This window comes from Mchenga conophoros, linkage group LG6 (assembly GCF_057382185.1).
Source record: "Mchenga conophoros isolate Kocher_MC1m ecotype Shallow Benthic linkage group LG6, M_conophoros_male_GT1.1, whole genome shotgun sequence".
Lineage (NCBI taxonomy): Eukaryota > Metazoa > Chordata > Actinopteri > Cichliformes > Cichlidae > Mchenga > Mchenga conophoros.
Window position 1 is genome coordinate 31,877,524 of NC_140531.1, and position 20,682 is coordinate 31,898,205.

The 20,682-nt window shown below is 39.2% G+C and overlaps 2 protein-coding genes and 1 long non-coding RNA gene across 7 annotated transcripts in view; 1 reads left to right on the forward strand and 2 right to left on the reverse strand.

Annotated features, from left to right (window-relative positions):
• Positions 1 to 392: 392 nt before the first annotated feature.
• Positions 393 to 2,133, forward strand: LOC146572959 (uncharacterized). Its single transcript, XR_014892770.1, has 3 exons — positions 393 to 516; positions 861 to 925; positions 1,483 to 2,133. It is a non-coding gene; the product is annotated as an uncharacterized LOC146572959 (long non-coding RNA).
• Positions 2,134 to 2,250: 117 nt separating this feature from the next.
• On the reverse strand, positions 2,251 to 11,035 carry pdcd4b (programmed cell death 4b). Its single transcript, XM_085277433.1, has 12 exons — positions 10,926 to 11,035; positions 10,361 to 10,466; positions 9,783 to 10,100; positions 7,856 to 7,950; positions 7,595 to 7,708; positions 7,218 to 7,439; positions 5,994 to 6,091; positions 4,247 to 4,361; positions 3,353 to 3,460; positions 3,059 to 3,169; positions 2,826 to 2,965; positions 2,251 to 2,731 (listed from the first exon to the last, which is right to left on the reverse strand). The coding sequence occupies exons 2-12, from the start codon at positions 10,401 to 10,403 to the stop codon at positions 2,671 to 2,673; spliced, it is 1,425 nt and encodes a 474-aa protein (XP_085133559.1). The 5' UTR covers positions 10,404 to 10,466; positions 10,926 to 11,035; the 3' UTR covers positions 2,251 to 2,670.
• A 1,823-nt stretch (positions 11,036 to 12,858) lies between these two features.
• rbm20 (RNA binding motif protein 20) overlaps positions 12,859 to 20,682 on the reverse strand; it is a 54,946-nt gene continuing 47,122 nt past the window's right edge. For 3 of the 5 annotated variants that reach the window (XM_085277434.1, XM_085277436.1, XM_085277435.1), the window contains exons 9-14: positions 19,962 to 20,658; positions 19,795 to 19,881; positions 19,114 to 19,702; positions 18,723 to 18,788; positions 15,630 to 15,751; positions 12,860 to 14,208 (exon numbers count right to left, since the gene is read on the reverse strand). In XM_085277434.1, the coding sequence (XP_085133560.1) occupies positions 14,140 to 14,208; positions 15,630 to 15,751; positions 18,723 to 18,788; positions 19,114 to 19,702; positions 19,795 to 19,881; positions 19,962 to 20,658 (1,630 nt within the window). In that variant the 3' untranslated portion in view covers positions 12,860 to 14,139. Of the gene's footprint in view, positions 14,209 to 15,629; positions 15,752 to 18,722; positions 18,789 to 19,113; positions 19,703 to 19,794; positions 19,882 to 19,961; positions 20,659 to 20,682 lie in introns of all 5 variants that reach the window. The other 2 variants (XR_014892771.1, XM_085277437.1) reach the window with 2 other exon arrangements.

The window sequence follows — 20,682 nt, forward strand, 5'->3', positions numbered from 1 at the left end:
TACCAACCTATATCAGTGCAATAAGTGCACATAATTATTTTCCTTCTCTGGCTGGTCCCTTTATGGTTCACCATAGTGGATCATCTGCCTCCATCACATCCTACGCCTAGCATCCTCTTCTGTCACACCAACTATGTCCTCCTTCACTACATCAACAAATCTTCTGGTCTTCTTTTCTTTACTCCTGCCTGGCAGCAGTCTTGTCTCTATAACTTTGTCTCCAATATGCTTAAACTCATCTACCTCTGCTCCTTACAGCTACACTGTCACACATGTGTCTCTCTCATCCATACACATGTTCTGTCCAAAAATAAAAGTACAAAAAGACGCTCAATGACCCTGTAAAGCCTGCTTCATAGCGTCAAACATTATTCAAGTTATTGAGTTTTGCTATTCTGCTAGCTGCCTATAGGTGCCAGTAAAACACTGTTCAAATTAAATAGACAACAGAAGAAAATCACGTGATTCTTGCGGACGCGTTGGCTTGACAACTGTAATCTTTACCTGGTGCTGAAGGTGAGAAAAAGATTTCCATTTTACACATGCCCGAGTGGGTGAATAGTATTGATTTGTTTATACTGTTGTGCATTGGTGAGACATTGTGTCTTTGGATTAGAGAGCGTTCGCTAAAAGCAAAGCTATCGTTAGTGTAGCTAGCTAGCTAGCACTGTGTACTGACCTGTGGCTAACCTTCTGACCAGTTTATTATAAACTATGTAATACCCACTATAAAACTTAACAGGCTCCTTGAATTTTGCATTCCCTCTCGAGCGGAGAGCATTTAATGATGCAAAAACTATTCGGAATTTATGAATATGTGTCAAAAAGTCGTGAAATGTCCAAATATGCTTACCTTTCAGCGAGCACTCAGAGGACACCATGCCAGAGATCAAATCAATATTCAGAGAAGTTCTGCCTAAACAAGGTTTGTACCAAAGCTATGTGGACAGCAGTAGTTACAAAAGGTTGTTTGTGTCTCTCAAGACAACACGTGAAGTGAACTGAAATTTCACAATAGCTTGGAGATTTAATCAAGATATGCTCTGTGGTCTCTCCTGAAAGTCTTTTCTGGCTTAAAAATATAATTCGGGTCAACATTTGGGACAATATTGCTTTTCTTTAGTTAAAGGTGTACGGGTTGTTAGTAAGAACAAGCTGTTCAGTGGCTCACAATCAGATGTGTAAGATGCCAGATTGGTAACTAGTTGACCAGATATCAAAAATATTGTTGAATTCTTCCGGAGTGGTTGAAAAGATATAAGTTTATAGATGTAGCATCGTATATTTGAAACTCCTTTAAATAGAACAGTAGCTCTGTTTGCAGTACTATAAAGGTTAAAGTGTAAAGAGAACATTTCTCACAGCTAATGTGCTGCAGACTTTTATGAGAAATAGCAGACATGCTAGGTTTTTACATAATATTTTCATTTATGCTTAAATTAAAATTTAATCATTTGTGGATTGTTTGAATGCACCTCACAGGACAGCTCTCCATGGAAGATGTCCCTACTATGGTTTTGTGTAAGCCAAAGCTGCTCCCACTCAAATCAGTCACCCTTGAGAAACTGGAGAAAATGCAAATGGAGGCTCAAGAGGCTGTTAAACAACAGGAACTGGCAATGAAGGAGCAACTACAGTAGATACCCAGTGAAGGATTGGAAAAAAACAAATGCCTAAACTGGCAAAAGTCCTTCAGATGGATCAAGCAAACACACTGATTCCAAGCACTGGAATGTATTTGTATGGACTTGGAGGGAATCTGGCGTTACAGAGTTTTAAAAAAAAGTGTTTAATCCCTCTTTGTCCCTTTTGAAAGTCTTGCTGTTCTGTGGTTATTGTTGAATGATCTATAGCATGGAATTAGCAAAGATTATATCTGTTACTTGCCAGTAGGGGTAGTGAGCTACTTAGGTACTACTTTAAAGTGTTATATTATCATTATTATTATTATTATTATTTTATATTTCAGATAACTGCTTATTTAAGTTGCAGTATGCAGTTAGTACTGTGTGTTAAACAGACAAAAACAGATGAAATGATTTCATAGTGATTTAATCAACAATCAAGGAACGTCAGGGTGTCTCTCACACTCCTTATTCCCCAAATATAAAAATAAACACTCTTAACACACCACTTTGTGAAGTTACCTGATTGGTATTCGTTTTTGCACAGAACTCGTGCCACGGATGTGTGATTAAAGACTGAAAACCTAGCACAGCATAGAAACAGTAGCTAGTTTGGAAGCCAGTATTGCATTGAACCAACAAACTCCCTTTTATTTTATTTTATTTTTAATACATTTTTATAAAGCTCTTGACACAAACCAGTCATGTCAATACAAACACTGCTTTCTAGAAAACACAAAAGGAGTGGCAGTGAAAACAAGAAAATACTGTACAAAACAATGTGGAATGACTGACACGGAGAGGTGTGGCACTTTAAGAGCTAGCTTATGTAAATGTTTATATTGAAACACCTTGGAGAGAGTGATCTACTTTAGTTTCAATCACAAGTGCATTTTTGTTTAAATTACCCTTACCTCAATTTTGGAAATGTACCTTCTTTTGACCATTAGAAAGGAGAAAAACCATTTTTTCAGGTACTTTGAAAAATATGCAAGTAAAAAAGTAGCTTTATGTTTTTTGGGGTAATATGGCACACAAAGTCTTCTCAGTAGCTTTCAAGTTTGACAACACCACCGTCTCCCTCGCTGACATACCTCTTACGGCCCCTGAGAGAAGATGAGAGCAACAACATGATTAACAAAAACAGAAGCACATCTCTGGAGACGAGTGTCAGATGTGTGTGAAAACCAGCGTGCTTACCGACAGGGACAGAGATCCCTCAACTTTACATCAATGATTCCCATGCTGAAGCTCTTGTCAACAAACTGCTCCAAGATAAAGTATGCACGAGGGACATCAATGTTGATCTCAGCGATGTCCATGTAAACTCTTTGGTAGCCCTACAAGAAAAAGACAACCATTTTACAGGCCTACAAAAAAAAAGAAAAAAAAAAAAAAGCAGTGCATAATTCACACACCAGGTGGCACCATACCCTTCTCATTTGGTCCACAGTAATCACGGAGGACACAGAGAGTGACTTGAGTAGCTGCAGAACCATTTTGAAAGTTTTCTCTCCATTAGACTCCAACACCATCACTATCGCCTGCGAGAAACATTCACAATCCTGTGTTTAATTTAATTGAAGACCACACAATGCAACATTAAGGGTGTAAAGCTAAAGAAATCCCCTCAAAACAGATAAAATGTTTCAGTAGTTTTATAACATTTTACATTTAGACTGCATTTAATGTGTCTGCTGCTACATCAAATGTAGCCATGAATTTACCTCATAGGCAAACTCGTGATGGAAATGGGGAACCTCAAGATCTCTGAGGCATCGCTCAGCCTCCTTGCTGTCACCAGATAGGATGTACTCCTTCAGAAGAAGGTTCATCTGGCATGACAGAATACAAATGAGAATTTTTGTTATGGCAATATCCATACAGTAACAAAGAGCTACACAAAGAAAAACAAAACGCAAGTCTGCTGCCATCTGCTTTCCAATTTCACTTGAAAGTGATGAAAACAGACATATTTTATGGTAAATGGCCTGTATTTGTATAGCGCTTTACTAGTCCCTAAGGACCCCAAAGCGCTTTACATATCCAGTCATCCACCCATTCACACACTGGTGATGGCAAGCTACATTGTAGCCACAGCCACCCTGGGGCGCACTGACAGAGGCGAGGCTGCCGGACACTGGCGCCACCGGGCCCTCTGACAGCCACCAGTAGGCAACAGGTGAAGTGTCTTGCCCCAAGGACACAACGACTGAGACTGTCTGAGCCGGGGCTCGAACCGGCAACCTTCCGATTACAAGGCGAACTCCCAACTCTTGAGCCACGATCGCCCATGTGCCCATTTTACACACAACTGCTCAAAAGTTGTGAAAAGTTTTTTTGGGATACTTTTACTTCACCAATTCCTCGCTTTCAGACCTCTTAACGTTTCTCCCACATATGACTGCTATTTTGAAAACAACAACGAGACCAGGCAGGACCGGTTCATCAACATGGCACGGTTTGCATTTTAGGAAGAAGTTCTACAACCCCCCAAATACATGATGAAGACTGTACAGTGCTGCTTCAATTTTATTCGAGCTTTATAATAAGAACCAATTACAATTCAAAAAAACTGCTTTCATTTCAGAGTGTACTTGATTCTGCTTCATATAACCTACCTCTTTGATGAGCTGTATGACTGGTTGCTGGCCTCCACCTGTCCCCCATTGGCTATCTATGCGAAGCCCACCCATACTCATCTTCAGTAGCACAGCTGCTCGGTCCAGAGCCGCCCTGAGAAGAAAGCGATACACACAAGGTTTATAAAACTTTAACCTAAACTCTCTCTCCTTGTTTTGGAGAGTTGCTTGTAATGTTTAAAAGAGGTGGTGCCTGAGTAGAGCGTGCTGGAGGCAACACACATGATGCACACTTCCTCATTGGGAACTTTAAATCCTCTACCCTCAATCTACATTTCTCCAAATAGCAAGCTAGCAAGGAAAATTGGACATTTGCATTCTTAGATACAAATTAGACAGGCAACATGTAGTACAAACTCTTAACAAGAAGAAGGAAAAAAAAAAAAAAAAAAAAGAAGAAGAAGAGTCCTGCAACAGATGGTCTGGTCCTAACAGAGCCCTGATCACAAAAAACAAGAGTCAGTCTGGGATTACATAAAAACATGGGCACTGAGGCAGTCTTCATTCAACCAACCTGCCCCAAACACCTTGTACACTGTGAGAACTGGTGCAGTTTCAAAAGCAAATCATGATCCCAACATTTTATTTTTATTAGATATTGTTTTGTTGTCCTTTTTTATAAATGCACACTTTTATTCAGTTTCTAGATAAACAATATAAATGGCAATATTTTTGAAAGCATCCTCACATCACTGGCAAAAACGTTTTAAACAATACTGTTCGTGTTAACCTGCTGCTCTCCAATTAGAGGACAACAAGAACAGCTGATCACAAGGCTAAACTAAATCCTCTTTTCTCATGAATCACATTGACTTATTGCATTATTCCAACAGCTATAATTACCCTGATCTCTCAAAATGCAAATGGTGCAGACAAACATGTAACTAACCATTAAAGCAATATAATAAAAGCAACCTATTGTGGGTTTGAAATCAGTTTATTGCTAAAAGATCTGGCTATATATGAAGACATTTTTAATTTCTGTGAAAAAACACAAAACAAACTTATTCCTTTTTGACTCCATGAATTTTTTAAAAACAAAGTTAATGATTTGGACATCTTTGTGCCATTTAAAAAAACAATAATAAAAAACTAAATTTTCAACCGTCCATCCTAACTATTACCCCACATAGGCTACAGCTGGCAAATATTATGAGTTTCAAGAGATTTATACAAATTTATTTTCTGAGACAGAAAAAAAACAAAAAACATTTTTGCTATCATTTTATTCGAGCTCCAGAGTAAAACCCAAAGAAAATTTTTGTAAAATATTTACTGCCTATTTATTTAGCAAACTTTGATCTAACCCAAAATCTGAAATACAGATTTTGTATACAGTTTTTCGTATTGAATTACATATGGTATAGCTAAAATACAAACTTAACATGTACCCTGATCCTTTCAACAGAAATTATTACGCTCATTATTATTTATAGTTAGGTGCTCATATTTAACATGGTCAACGTTTAAAATAATGAGGTCAGTGTATGAACAAGTAATCCCTGTGAGCCAAAAGCTTCAGACTCGCCAGATTAATTGCTCTGTTTCTGACGGCAGAGAAATGTTCCTAATGTGGTAATACCAGGCCAACAGCTCCCCACCTACTGCCACAAACCTTCTGTTTGCTAAGGCTAGCAAATTAGAAGAGATTATTTAAAGGGAGAAAGAATAAAACTCCTTGTTTCATCATGCTAAGCTATTGTGGTGGAGTCCAAGAATGACATACCTTGCATATTCACAGTCAACTTTTCCTTTGTAGCCTTCGATGTAGGTCTTTGATAATATTTGGTCACTTACAGCTCGTGCAATGAATTGACCCACCAACTAAAAGAGAGATACAAAGATGGGAAAAAAGCAAATAATTTTAAACACTCTTGCACCATGTTCCTGTTTCTTAGAGCTGCTAACCCACTAAATCAGGAGATATGATTGGCTGGTCATTTATTTTCGGCATAAATAAAGTCGGCTTTCCACAGCCTGCAACAATAAGATTATTCGTAGTTTACAAGCTTCAGTTTGGAGGCCCCACAAAAACACTGACTGGACAGATGACTGACTGTTGCTTCACTTGCACGTGTCTCTTTGTTTACAGTAGTGTGAGCACGTGTATGAGGAAAATGAAAGAGCTGCCTTTGCTCTTCTGGCCTCCACAAAGCCTGGGCTCACTGTTGCTCATTGTTCCTGTACAGACAAGAGGCAGCTACATCTCAGCTGACCCACTGCTGTGTCTAGACCGACAGGCAAATGAGGAGTAAGGGGGCGTGTGCGGGCTTGTGTGTGAAACTGAGAGAGCGAAAGCGCGAAGGGAAGGAAGTGGGGGCAGGGCGCTATCATAATGTCCCTTTAAACCCACTGAGAATTTGGAGAGTGGGACAGACATGACCAGCGAGACCCAATGAGATGGCGAGAGGAGGGGTGCGGGGGGAAGTACGCAGAATAACCCTTTTAGCGTCCTTTGCTGAGCTTGCTTTTTGCGAGCACAGTTAGACAATAGCCACAGATCTCATGTCTGTGCAGGCCGAAAGGGAAAGAGCTCTAAAAAACACACCGGCTCTCTCTCGCACACCAACACACAAGAAAAAAAAAAGAAAAGAAAAACCCCACAGCGTTGTTCCCCTGTGCTCAACCACAAGCTATGTTAACACTTCAAACAAAAAGCATACTTCTAGCTGACGAGTGTTAAAACTGTTATCTTCTTTAAAGGGACTGACTTGAAATAATTATTCTTCAGGAAGTCAGTTTGTTAAATGTCCTTTACCACTTGTTTTATCTCGATTATCTTGCTCCAATTATCGCTGAAAGCCAGAATTATAACTGAAGTTCTTTTGTTTAACTGCAAAGACCTAGTTTGGACTCATATCCTCAAGAAACAAGTAACTAGAAAACACACAAACAGAATAAGTTGCTATCTGGGGACTAAGTATACACACATTTGTCTCCAAACACTCACCTGAGCAGCCCCAGGTGTGTCTAGTACCAAATCAGGCAACTCTCTGAGGAGTTTGTCAAATGACTTTTCCATGTCGCCGTGGGATAAAACAGGCCCACAAAGGTCAGCCAGCAGCCTGGAGGTGAGCTCTCGGTGGCTGGCTTTGGCCTCCAGGGCCAGTGCTACAGCCAGTGAGGGCACCACGCTCCGCATAGGCCCCAGGTTCAGCTCTGCAAGCAGCTCCTGGAAAAGGAAAAGGACACCAACTTGTCTTAGAATTCATGGTTGTGTTAATATCAGTTTTTTTTTTTTAAAATTGTGTGTTGATCTCAGCTTCTGTAATAGAGTAGCTCACCTCAACTGCCAGTATGTATCTACATTAACTTGGTAACACTCACCGCTACTTCATTTGTGTCTCCATGTTCAAAATACTCTTGCACTATGGGGGTAACAGTCTTCTCGAAGTCCCTTTCATCCAACGGGGGGACCACCGTCTCATACACACAGTTTTCCTGACAAAGCAGAATCGCACTTCAGTCACACTTGTTTGTGGAACATGTATCCTTTTTTTTTTACATTTGTAGAAGAGCCTGTGTTAATAATAATAATAATAATAATAATAATAATAATAATCCAGGTGATGTCAGCACAACAATTACCTGATCTTCATCATAGTTGGGGTCTCTTTCATCTACTGCCTCTGGTTCATAAACTTCACCAGATCTGCCCCATACACCTTTTCCTCCAGCCCCACCTGGAGACAAAGGGCAGTGACAATATGAATTGTGATGCGTGACATTGTCAAAGTGCTTTCTTTTTCTCTTTTAAAAGCTTTAGTGCCCCACATGTAGTGGCAAATCTTATTGTTTCATTATCAAGTGTACAAACAGGTTTGACAACAGGACTGAATTTAGTCATAAGCTTAAAATGTGAAATGCATTTGGTGCTCTACTTTGAACTAAAACAGCTACTGATACTTCATTTACTGCATGTTTCCTGAATATCCTGACTTGCTTTGGTCATAGAGTACAAACTTCCTTTAAGAAATGGGCTTCTAGTCATAAAAAAAGGGAAAAATACTCTTGTTTTTCCATTAGCATTTAGTCTAAATTTAATCAATCTGTCTGCATAATTTGTACCAATCCAAAAATCACTTCACTCCAGTCAAGTTCCTGTATGTTACATGCATCACTGTGTTGGTATATGGGGGTCTACTCGCTAAATACTCCCTATGCAGATACATGCAGAGAACTGAAGCTGCTGCCAACATGCTTCCCAGGCTACATTTTCTGTGTAGACACAAGCAGCAAACATCTGCCAGTTCTGAGGTCAGCACTGGCAGATTGCAGACGGTTTAAGAAGCTGAATGCCAAAGCAGCTTGTGAGACATCCCTTAAAACCTCCATTAGTCTCCCACCCAGTATGTGGCATACGACATGTCACTATATTTAGCAGAGTCCACCTTGGTTGTGAAAACCGCCAAGCTTTAGCATTTAAACATTACACTTTTTCCAAACCTTAAATGCATAAAATTTTCATGCAGGAAAGCTACAAGCTCAAATTGCCAGGCTCTGATAGTGTGGCAGTTCTGTTACGCAATCGAGGAAAAAAAAGAAAGAGAAACAAAAGAGGGCAGGCTCTGCGCAGGGAGAAACTAGACATGCCCATGGGGAGAGTCAAGTGCCTGAACTGTACTGCAGTCTGCAGGGACACATACTGTAACCGAGAACTGTATGCTGACATCACTGAAGATCTGCAGCGAGAGGTGGCCGAAGGATTGGAAAATGCTGACACTTTGCTAAACTCTCATCTACTTATAGATCAACAATTATCTATACAACCTATACAAGAGGCAAAACGTTGGCAGGTCAGAGAAGCCATTATGCAACATTTCCAGCTGATTGAAAAAATTATATTTTCAATAGCATAATTATCTATAGCGTTAATGTTGCTTTACACCCAAATAGATAGACAACAAAAACACGGGAAATCAGATGCTCTATAAGCCTTGTGACTGTAACTTTAAACAGCACCTGTGCATCCAATAGTTATCTTAAAGATGGACTATTCATGTCACATCCTGTGCATTAATATCAACAACGAAAGCAGTTAGTGGTACATTATACACAAAATGGTACCAGGATTGTTTTTATTTTAACCTTCTCACAAAAAAAAAAAAAAAAAAAAAAATTAGACCTCCTATTAACAAAACTAGTTACAACGAACGATTATGTTACAATGCTATTTTTGGGGAAGGGGGGCATTCACCATTCTGCAAAGAAGCCTGGAAATTTCCAGAAAGGCTTGGCTGAGCAGATGACAAGGGGAAAAAAAGGATACAAGTGAGTCGGAGCCATTTGTTTACTTGTTAATTGGTTTATGGCTTCCATAAAATAAAAACAACAACGACAACAACAACAAGAATGGATGACAGCACTACATGAATGTGTGGATGTAGCACCTTCCCTTTGAAGTCCGGGAATCTGAAATACAAATGGCTCTTTGATAAACATTCACATGCCTTTGATAACGACCGTGCTTTGGTTACAACTGTGCTACGTTCTTCATTTAATAATATGCTCTTACCTTTCTTTGGGAGGCCTCTGCCCTTCCCGAGCCGGGACTTTCTGTCTAACAGCTTGCTCTTGGGACTTGTGGGTGCCACTGAAGTTCCCCTAACCACATCTCCATTATCGCTGAGCGAGTCCCCCCTGCCAGAGTCCCTGGAGGAGTTCTTCCTCAGCCTCCGCTTGGCCTTGGCCTTCAGACGTGCCTCATGGATGCTGTTGCTAGAGGAGGCCACCCAGTTGCCATTGATCTCGTTGTTAATATTTTTATTAGCGATAATGAAACCTCCATTGTCTTCCTCCCCAGATACAAAAGAGTCACTCAGGTCTCCAATCTCTGTTGGTTTACAAGAGAAAATTGTGGTGAGTTCGTGTTTGGTTTGATTTGATTGACAATATGCATGCATGCAGTTAATTTCTATCTGCACTTAAACACAGACTACAGCTGAGGGGGAGTAAAAAAAGTAACCGAATCTGTACACAGTGCAAGATAACATACTTTCACCCACTTCCGCATGAAAAAAAAACCCCACTGCCCCACATCCTATCCAGCTGATGAAGCACAATACTTAAATGGCTCTAAATGCTCACACTTACCCACGGGGTTTGCGTTCAGCCAGGCCTCGCAGTCAGCTGCCATGATTTACAGTAGAAAAGAAGCTTTTGCGACAGAACGGCGCAAAAACAGAATTTCAAGCGATACCTGCAATAACGAACAAGAAACTGTCACCTTATGTGTGGACGTGCGTCGATAACAAGCCCAGACAAGATTCAGTAACACCACGCCTCCCCCCTCCCCCTGTTCATTCAAAGTCGCACTGTTGATAAACAATGCCTAACGCTACATTAGCTTAAATATTCACTGCTAGGAGATGTAACTGCTTTAAAAATCTATCTCCGTGCGCGTATCAACGAATAAAACGCCCACACCGTCCAATATCCGCACTTTTGTAGGCGTTTTATGCGTCGCTAACGGTTATCTAGCTCTTCTTCTCGAAGCCCGAACGTCAATTAAACATAATGTCAAATTGCAAAGTCGCGAGCTCGTTCTCCATCTTGAAATACATCTATAAAATCCTAATATCTTTATCTACGCTGTCATATAAATCACAGCATTGGGGGAAAAAAAAAAAAAAAAAACAACAACAGAAAAATCTCCGACCGTCTGCTGTGTCCAAGCTCCAAACTGTGACACGAACACTGTTGTTTTTGTTTTACTGACAGGTAACGCTGGCACTTAGGCCAATGTTTTTCCTTTGCTCATTGGCTGGGGGAAAGGTTTTTTTAAAGAAAGAGCCAATCAGCATGCAACACGGATTTCCTTCTCGCAATTTCTGTGAGGCCCGTGTGCTTTATTAAGTGCTGCCCTCTGTCGGCGATGTCGCGGAGCTGCACTTTCTATACATAGAAGTCATTTATTGGCAAAAATGGCATGTACTGGCAGCTGCAACATGCAGGTTTCCAAAAATAATAATAATAAAGCTATGGTCTTATTGACGTTACATTATCGATAGCCTAGGATAAGACATTATTAAAATATAAACTATTTGTGTGGTACTTTATACATTTATATTTGTATTTTTTTTTAAATAAAGATTAAAGTATATGTCTAAATTTATATAAATGTCTTTTATTTTCACCAAAATCGTCTAAAATCAATAATGGAGGAAGAATATTGAGATGCTAGTGCTAAAACTTTTGCTTTTTGACAGTTTCTAATGCAAAATATGCATAAATTCTCAACCATTAAATGGCCCTTCTTCCTCATCAACCTCTCTATGTATCAGAGAGAGTGATGAAAAAGAGCATAAGGCTGTGGTGGACAACTTGGTCACAAGGAGTGAGTAAAACCATCTGCATCTTAATGTGGCAAACACTAAACACTAAAAAGTGGTTGTGGATGAGGTAGCCACGAACACCAGTGACCCTTCTTTTCATCCACTGGGTCTGTGTGGAGAAAGTAGATGATTACAAATACTTTGGTGTTCATGACAATAAACTGGACTTCATCAAAAACACAGAAGGCCTCTGTTTCTATTTTCAGAGATGACTGAGCTCCTTTTACAGCTGTTCAGGATCTTTTATGAGTTTGTGCTGGACAGTACCATGCTCTTTGCTGTTGTGTGCTAGGGCATTACACTGAGTGTGGTGGAAAAATAACAGATTCAGTACACTAATCCGAATGCCAGTACCGTTGTGGGTGTGGAGCTTGACTGTCTGACAGAGGCTTCAGAAAGGAGGAGGCTATCCAAGTTACAGTCAGTATTGGAGAGTCTGCAAAATGTGGCCACCAGACTTTATAATTCACATTTATAATTCCTTACTTTCATTTCTGAACATAAAAATTGGTTTAAGTGATTGAATGTTATACTTGTTCTGGCTAAGATTTGAGTGTAGAAACATGAATTCATTTTATATGGCTAATAAATACCAATATAATTTTTAGTTTTAAACAAGACTGTGACAGCTTTCAAAAAATGTGTTATGTTTTTTATTGTTGGTTTTTTTTTCATGTCAGGTGGTCTAATAAATTTATTACGTACTGTATATCTCACTTCCAGTTTCTAGTTCCAGACCTATTGATATAAAGGGATGATGCATTACTTTAACAAAAACGTTTTGTATGTTAACACCAGTTACATTGGGACAACTGATGTTTAATTGATATTAAAAACTGATTTTTTTCCACCATGGCAATATTATACTTAATTTAATGTAATGATAATTTCACTAAACGTTATAAAAAAAAATACATGTAGTTGAAAAGTGGGGTACATGGCCAATCTTCCATTTTTAAAATTGGTATTTTAAGTGAATAACTAAAATTCTGAAAACCTCATGTATGAACAAACTTAAATTATCATTACAACATTTTCATTATAAGGTCACTCAAAAGGATTTTTGCAATTGACAGCATTTCCAGTTTTTGTAGTGCGATCCGGATTTTTGCATATTGTGAGTAACCAGCAGATTCAAATTTATCACAGTAAACAAATAATGATGAAATAAAAAACACGCATCTGCATTTAAAAACTTTCTCTGGGTTTTACATTTCTGTTTACAGCAGTAGATTTATTGCAGAATTACATGGATGTAGTGGGGGTTTTTTTTGCCTCAACACTTGGTGGAGCTCTTTCACAGCGCTGCCTTTCAAGGTTATTACACACAAAAAAGCTGCTAAAGCAAAACGATCGAATCTGTTTTTTGTTCAAGAAAGGAAGATGGCTAATTTGAGACATTCACATGGTTTATTCAAGTGTTTTCCATCAAAAAGTCAAGAAGTCTGTCAAAGAAAAATAATACTATATTGCTGAAGTCACAGGATCAGTATTCACAGTATACAAAAACAGAGTGTGAGCTTGATAATCCCTCCGTAACAAATTGTCGTAACATGAAACAGTTCATGTTTAAGTTAAACACATGGTCCAGTTGAAGTTTCATATCTAAGGCATTACATGTCTTGGCAAATATGACTGGGATTGTCCTATGAATTACATTCAACATAAAAGAGAAAATAAAGATCTTTTGTATCACTGAAACATTATTAATCTAAAGGACGTATAGTTTTCCCTGATGGATACTGAAGTTCACAATCGCATGTGGGGGGGGAAAGGGAAAAAACAAAACAAAAACAGCCTTAGATATAAATAAAAATGTTAATTTTATTATTTATACAGTGAAATTTGTTTAACAAGAACAATAAACCTGAGAATCTGCCTCAGTTTTTAAACCGAGGGGGGGGAAAAACACAGTGGCCCTGAGAGCTCACGTCACAAAGACGTACGAGAAGATAAAACACAAGCAGATGAAGAAAACATCCTCACTGATGATGTCACAAGTGAAAAAAACAAATGCCACAAATGCTTTTTGGGTTTTTTTGTTGTTATTGTCCAGTTTTCTTAAATACACATAGCTCTCAGGCTCTGTAACAAAAAAAAAATCATAAACTTAATACCCAACATATTCAAGTAATTTAGCAGACCTAAGTCTGTCCCAGTTGTTTCAGTGATGACGAGACAAAATTCAAAACACAAACTGTAAAAGACTTTTTTCTAGATAATTTAAGATAAATGTAAATGTACTTTTATTCCAACAATATAACTTAATTTCATTTCACACAAACCATTAAAGTAAACTGTAAGAAAAATGATAAAATTGAAGTTAAATTTTAAAACCTTACTATACATTTCACTTCATGTATGTACAAACCTGAAAGCCTCTATTGCCTGCGCCATTCAAACATTGCTCTCCCATAAACATCAGCATTCTTGTATTTGTCCGCATGTTCCATGTATGGCATTATCCGTGCTTTAGGATCGTTTAGGAAATCCTTCCTCTGATGTTCGTTTTGGAGCAGGTGAGAGGTCGAAGTATCGTCACTGTGCAGCTGGAGGTTCGGTCAGCATGCTCGATAGACTGACCTCTGCCAGCTGGGAAAGGTATTTCTGTTAAAAAGAAATCAAAGCAGATACCTGCTTAATACCTGCAAGTTGTGTGCTAGCCGTCTCATAAGTCGGTCTTGCTCCAGAACATCCCTCAGCACCCTAAAACCCATCCATGCTTTGGTTTTTCTTCAGACACCCTTCACAGGAAAGCACTTCACAATTGATCGATATAATCCCAGGAAGAGACACATTATACTCAGTAAAATTAAAGTAATCTAAATGCTGATATAAAAATCCAGCCTCATTCTGAGAAGTGTCAGCACGATGGCTTAAATCATTTATTTTGTACTGTCTCGAGATGAGAAGAGTAAAACAAGAATCAAAACAAAATCAAACAAAACAAACTGCTAAACACACAGAGCTTTGACAGACAGCACAACTGTTTAAAACTGTTTTTTTCCTCCTTGGAATGTAATGCATCAAATGTGAAGGAAACACGCTCCCCGACCTTGCTTCAGCTGTGCTGCAAAGGACGAGGGAAATGTAAGATGGGTCGGTGCTGACTGGCCAATAACGGGAAACCTAATACAGTCGCAAGTTTACATGCGATGCCTATGTTCGTGCGTATGTGTGCGCGTTAGGACGTGACAGCAAGCTGTATATTTATGTTCGATTTCAATTTACGATTACGATCCATTGATTTTGTTAAAAACTTTTTTTTGTCATTTAAATTTGAGCTGTTATGAAATGAACTTAGAAACTTAGAAAGACTTAGAAAATGGGTTCAACGATTTGTCAAGCCACAAACGCCCATTAGAAAAGTAAATCCTCACATTTCAGGAACTCGAATTAGCAAATTTTCTCTCAATAAACAATAACAAAAGAAAACAAAAGAGACAAAAGAGTTATTTATTGCCAAAAGTGTCTTTGTGCTATCTGATCATTTAATATCTGTTATGTCTTCCAAACGAAATTTTGTGAAGAACATCTTTCTGAGAGCAATGGAGTCTGAATGAATCATTTGCTCCATGCATTGATAGGTAACACAGCCTCTGCAGTGGGGTTAGTGCTGAATTAAAATATAAAGATAAGTCATTTTTATCATTGCAATCCTGTTTGGAGAACAGAATCCTACTTAATAAAAAAAGAAAAGAAAAATAAGTTTTATCCTCATGTGACAAAAGCAAGGCAAATTAATATAATATGCACGTGCTGACTGTGGAACAAAGAGATTACTCTCTAGGCTGAAAACAGCTGGTGTAATCTTTCGTTAAGGCCACAGTTGATGTGGCCTAATGAATCCCTCAGTAAGGAGTGTGCGTCACACAGATCGACTTTATATGGGCATGCGGGAATGCCAGCACACACGGGTTTATGTCAGATACACTATCTCCCGCCATAAAGGCTTGATGTGTTCATATAATTAATTTCTCAAAGACTGGATAAAAGAATGGAGGTGTGTGCCGTCTCGCAGTTTGTACCTGTAGGTTCCTGTAATGGACGGTGCTGCGGCAGTGAGTGGTCTTTGCAGTTTCCTCACTGGTGTAGAAAAGTCCGCAGAGTTTACAGTAGAAGCCGGTTCTTGGCACAACAAACTCCACTCCTATGAGAGAGCGAAAACAAGAATTACAATTTAATCCTTGTCAAAAGACGAGACTCGCATGGTATTTAATAATGAAACCTTTTTTAGAAGGATTTTGATCCAGAACCACAGTCAAGCCTCATCCCACTAATTTGAGTCATTCTACAAATTTGCATACATTTTTTCTAGATAATAAAAAAAAAACAATTATAGAAGGTCAGTTATCAAACGTAAATTAACTACTCTACTGGGACTGGCTCGTGGGTTTTGCGGCTGACTGAAACCATCATGCTGCTGGTCTCAGATTACACATTTTCTTCTCTCTCCCCCGGGTGCCCTGATACCAAATTAACTTTGAACTAACTTTAATTGTAAATGTTTTTTTCCTGTACTGACTTCTTTCAACTCATAGTCTCCATCATCCTTTCTTTTCTTTTTCTCCATAGAAAATACATAGTATTCTTTATTCTAACAAACATCACAAGGTTTTAAAATTTATTGTCTTTTAATCCAAATGTATCTTGTCCAGACGTGTTTTGTTTTTTTCTGCTTTCTAATATTTGTTCTATTTCCCCCCGTCTGCATAGGTTATAGTAACAGATTTAAGGGCACCAGATGGGTTGTAGCTGAAGGTAAACAGAGGCTTGGTTAAAAATTAAACATGGTTGGACCAATGAGCACTGAATAAAGCACACTGGGAGTGATGGGGTACGTGGAGATCTTAACAGTTGCTTGAATATTCTGTATGTCAGTTGTAAACAACTATGAATTCAGTGGGATTAAGGAACTTTACACTCTCATTGCAAAATGTCTTATAATAAACAAAACCCAGAAACTAAAGTAGTTTTCCGTCATGAACAATGTCAGGGGAATCAATTTGTTTGATTTAGCCGAGGGAGAACCTGGATCAAGTGTATGGAGCAGGACACGTGACATCTAATCATTTGTTCTGACTCCATCGGGCAATTATCTGAGCTATTTGCACATGGGCACAATCAGACATCACGCAGACTGAATGGAGCTGGCAAGGCAACAGCTGTTTAATGTCCAATATAACTCTACTGGACATTCGATGATAGATTTCCAAAGGGTAATGTAATAAAATCACAATCTGATTTTGTGCGGTTAAATTCAATTGAAAGAATGGGATTATATTATCTAACAATAAAAGCGATCATACCCTGCTGGCAGTGAGTTCTTATAGTCTGCCCACTGCATTCATTTCAGACTCAAAGACACGGCAAAGCCCTATTTTTAATACCAGGATTAATTATGTATAACATAACTGTATAGGTTCTCAGTCATCTGTAGTCTTAAGAGCTTGCAGAGAAGGTGACTAGACTCCTTTAAGTTTTTTGAAGATGTTTCACCTCTCATCCATGAGGCTTCTTCAGTTCTGGACTTTAAAAGAAGTCCAGTCGCCTTCTTTTCAAGCTCTTAAGAATTATTTATAACCAAAACAACTAAAAAAAAACAACAACAACACTTTTAGTTAGCGGGAATAAAATGATTGCTGGACATATATAAAACATAAGCGCAATGATAATGTGCTCTTAAATAACTAAAAGCTAAATGTATTAAGAATGTTCTAAATGGTTGTTTGAGGCTTTGTTACATATTGACTCAGTGACTCAGAAACCTTTGTAAATTTGTTTCTGACTGGGTCCCACAATGATCCACATTTATTACAAATAAGAAAAAGGCTAAAAAAAAAAACTAAATTTAAAAGCTGGAAACTAACAGGAGCCAAGCTGAATTGAAAACACATCCACCACACACACCTATTTTCACTTTCAGGCTGGTAAAAAACGAACAAGATGGAAACAATCAGAAGACTTATCAGTATTCCATTGGTGTTTATGCACACGGTTTTTTTCTGGACACACATGCAACAGAAATAGCTGCACAATGCTTGTGTGTGTGCACTGTGCACTGAGCTCTGTTGTTGTTGTGCCACTCCAGGGCTTTTGTATAGTAAGTCTCTGCACCGCAGGCTGAAAACTGGCCATGTGCTTTGGCTGCGTCATTCTAGCTCTAATGATGATATAAATACTGATCCCTCAGGGGTGCATTTCACAACCTGCTCACAGAAATAGGTCAGCAAGTAGCCAAGCAGTTCCAGGCAATTAGAGTGCTAATGCAACAGATTGTCAGTGCCATTTCTAATGGTGAAAAAGATAAAACTTTTTTATCTTTGGGACTAAGATTATGGGCTCAAGACCGCAGCTTTTGTCCACGATAATGAATAAATATAGCTGTGATAAGCAGGTTTTAAGCACACTGCTTTGAAATATATGGACTAAAGAATTTTCAGAACCGAGAGCAGACAAAAGCATGAGGATGCACGCTGAGACTTCTGTTTCAAACCTTATTCTCTGACCATCAGGATATACATTTTTTTAACAGCAACGGGTGTTAACTGGCCTCTAACATACAACCAGGTTAAATTAAATGTAAATCTTTTACAAACAATTGTGCAGTTGATCAGAATGAGGTTGTTAATTATTAACAAACTCGTTAGGAGCAGAGGAGGTGTGTGTGAGCTTGTGAATTTCGAATGCAATGAAATCTGATGGTAAACAATTTTTAAATTGCCAGCTCAATAGTACAAAATCCTTTCTCCTGCGTGCTCTGTGCAGGCTCCCTCACCTAAACCTAAAGTATTTCCAGTAGTGCAAATGCATTTGAAGCTGACCATACCCTGTTGTGTGTTTTATCTGAGCAGCAGATTTTTTTTTTTTTTTATTTAATCAGAATGTCACACGTAAGAAGTCTAGACTAGATTAGAAAAAAGGTGTTACTTTTCATTTGATACTGCTGTAACTTAGTGGGTTATCTACCCAGACATCCAGTCTTCTACTGGTGACTTTTTTAGGTTGTGGACTTTATTCCGAATTATTGGAAAAACTTTAGAATGAGAACCGCTCGCTTTCAGTGATTTTATCAGTTCAACAGTAACAGTAACATGGTAACAAAACTGTGTTATGCTTACCCAAAGGAATGCCGTGTTCACTGACAGCTCTATCTTGTTCACGAGATGGTGAGCGGGCCTCAAAGTCTATGAAAGGCATATGAGTTATGAGAAAGAAACGTACTTACTTCTTGTTTTGTTTTTTGTATCTGGGTTAAGACAACTAAATAAAACACTTGTAGAAAAAATCTTCTCAGGTTACCCATCACGTAGCTCTAATTATATTTATAACCATATTGGTGACTTATTCTAATGAGGTACAGAAAGAGGAATAATTTTACAGGTCTCACACTAGCTAGATGCTTTTGTCCAACAAATGATTAACAAAACTGTATAAGTTTAACAAAATAAGCTTAACAGCTACACTTGTTTGTTTTTTTAATGGACATTAATGTTCTCTTGTAAGCAGTACCTTTTTTATGAACATCATCCTGGTGTTGCACTCCATTATTGACTACTTCCATGACCTGTCCTACTTCTGGGGTCTTGCTGTCCTCTAATACACAGATGTGATTTTCCATAGTCTCTCCTGGTGGCCCGTTGTTGGCTATTTCACTACCTTCAAAGCATGTCTCCTTCAATGCAGCTTTAAACTCCTCACTGGGGAATTCACTAAGGTTAGCAACTGGTAACTCAGAAGTCACTGGATTCGTTTTCTGTTCTTCTGGTTTGGCTGAAGTCGTAACAGTCTCTTGTTTCTCAGTTACAGTTGTTGCTGCCTGGTCTCCAGCATCCCCACAAGACTTTTCAGTCTCTGGAGATTTCTCATTAGATGTTGGCTGCACCTCCAAGGATGAGGAAGACGGCAATATAGACTCCTCTACTGATGGCTCCCCTGCTGAGTCTTTGGGGCAGGATGCAAACTCTTCCAGCTCAGAAAGGTCTGGCTCAATAATGGAATCATCTTCTCCTCCCACTTCATCTACAGTGACCAGTTCCTCCATGTTCTTAGGATACCAACACTCTTCATCTGTGTCGTCACAACTTTCCCGATCCTTCTCCTAAGAAAACGGGTCAAGAAAATTGTTTTTAATACCCTACTTCCAGCTGGAACCAGAGCTTATAAGGTGTCATAAACATCATGTTTACTTACAGCGTCCCTGTCTTTACCACCTTCATTAGTTTCTTTTGTCTTACTGATTCGCTGAGGTGAAACTGATTTTTCTTTTGACTCGCGGTCCTGAAAAATTCAATCTCTTTAGTTACAAGAAATATTTGGCAGATGTAAATAAACAATGTACATTTACAGAAGTTACTCACAGTATTTTCAGTAGCATTTTCTTTCTCTTTTTTCTCCGCAGCCGTGTACCTCCTGCTTGTTTTCTTACTCCTGTCCCTGCCTGGTGAACTCTGCCTCTTATTTTCAGGTGTTCTGCAAAGTGTCTGATCAGCCATCTCAAATTCTGAATGCCTGGACCTAGAGTGGTAGTCATCACCATCCCTCCTCTTTGGCTTTGTGTCATGTCGCTGGTATGGAGGTCTGAGCGGCTTGTCTGATTTGTACACTTGTTCCTTGTAGAAATCCTCTTCGATGTTCCTGTACGAATTATAGGATGAGCCTTGAGGGCTTCCTCGTGGGTGCCAGTCTCTGCCCCTCATCCCTTCTCCTCCACCTCCTCGCTCATCCGTAGATCTGAAACTAAGATGATCTAAGGATTTTTGGTAGGTCTTTCGACGGTCAGGCGCCCGTCCACCATTAGGTCGATCATCATCCACGCTGCCCCCATTCCTCCACGGATCATCCCTCTCCCTTTCATCCTCACCCCTTCTTAAGTGTGACGACCACTCCCATGAGCCCCGGTGGGGGCCCATACCGTCTGAGCCTCTCTCCGGACCCCTGCATGGTGGCCCTTGGGGGCTGTGGGCTGAGCTGCATGATGTAAAACTGGGGCTGTGGGAATGAGGACTTAGAGAGTGGCTGATAGGGCTGCGAGAACGTGCTCGCTCTGGTACAAAGCTAGGAAGAGAAGATGCACGTTTT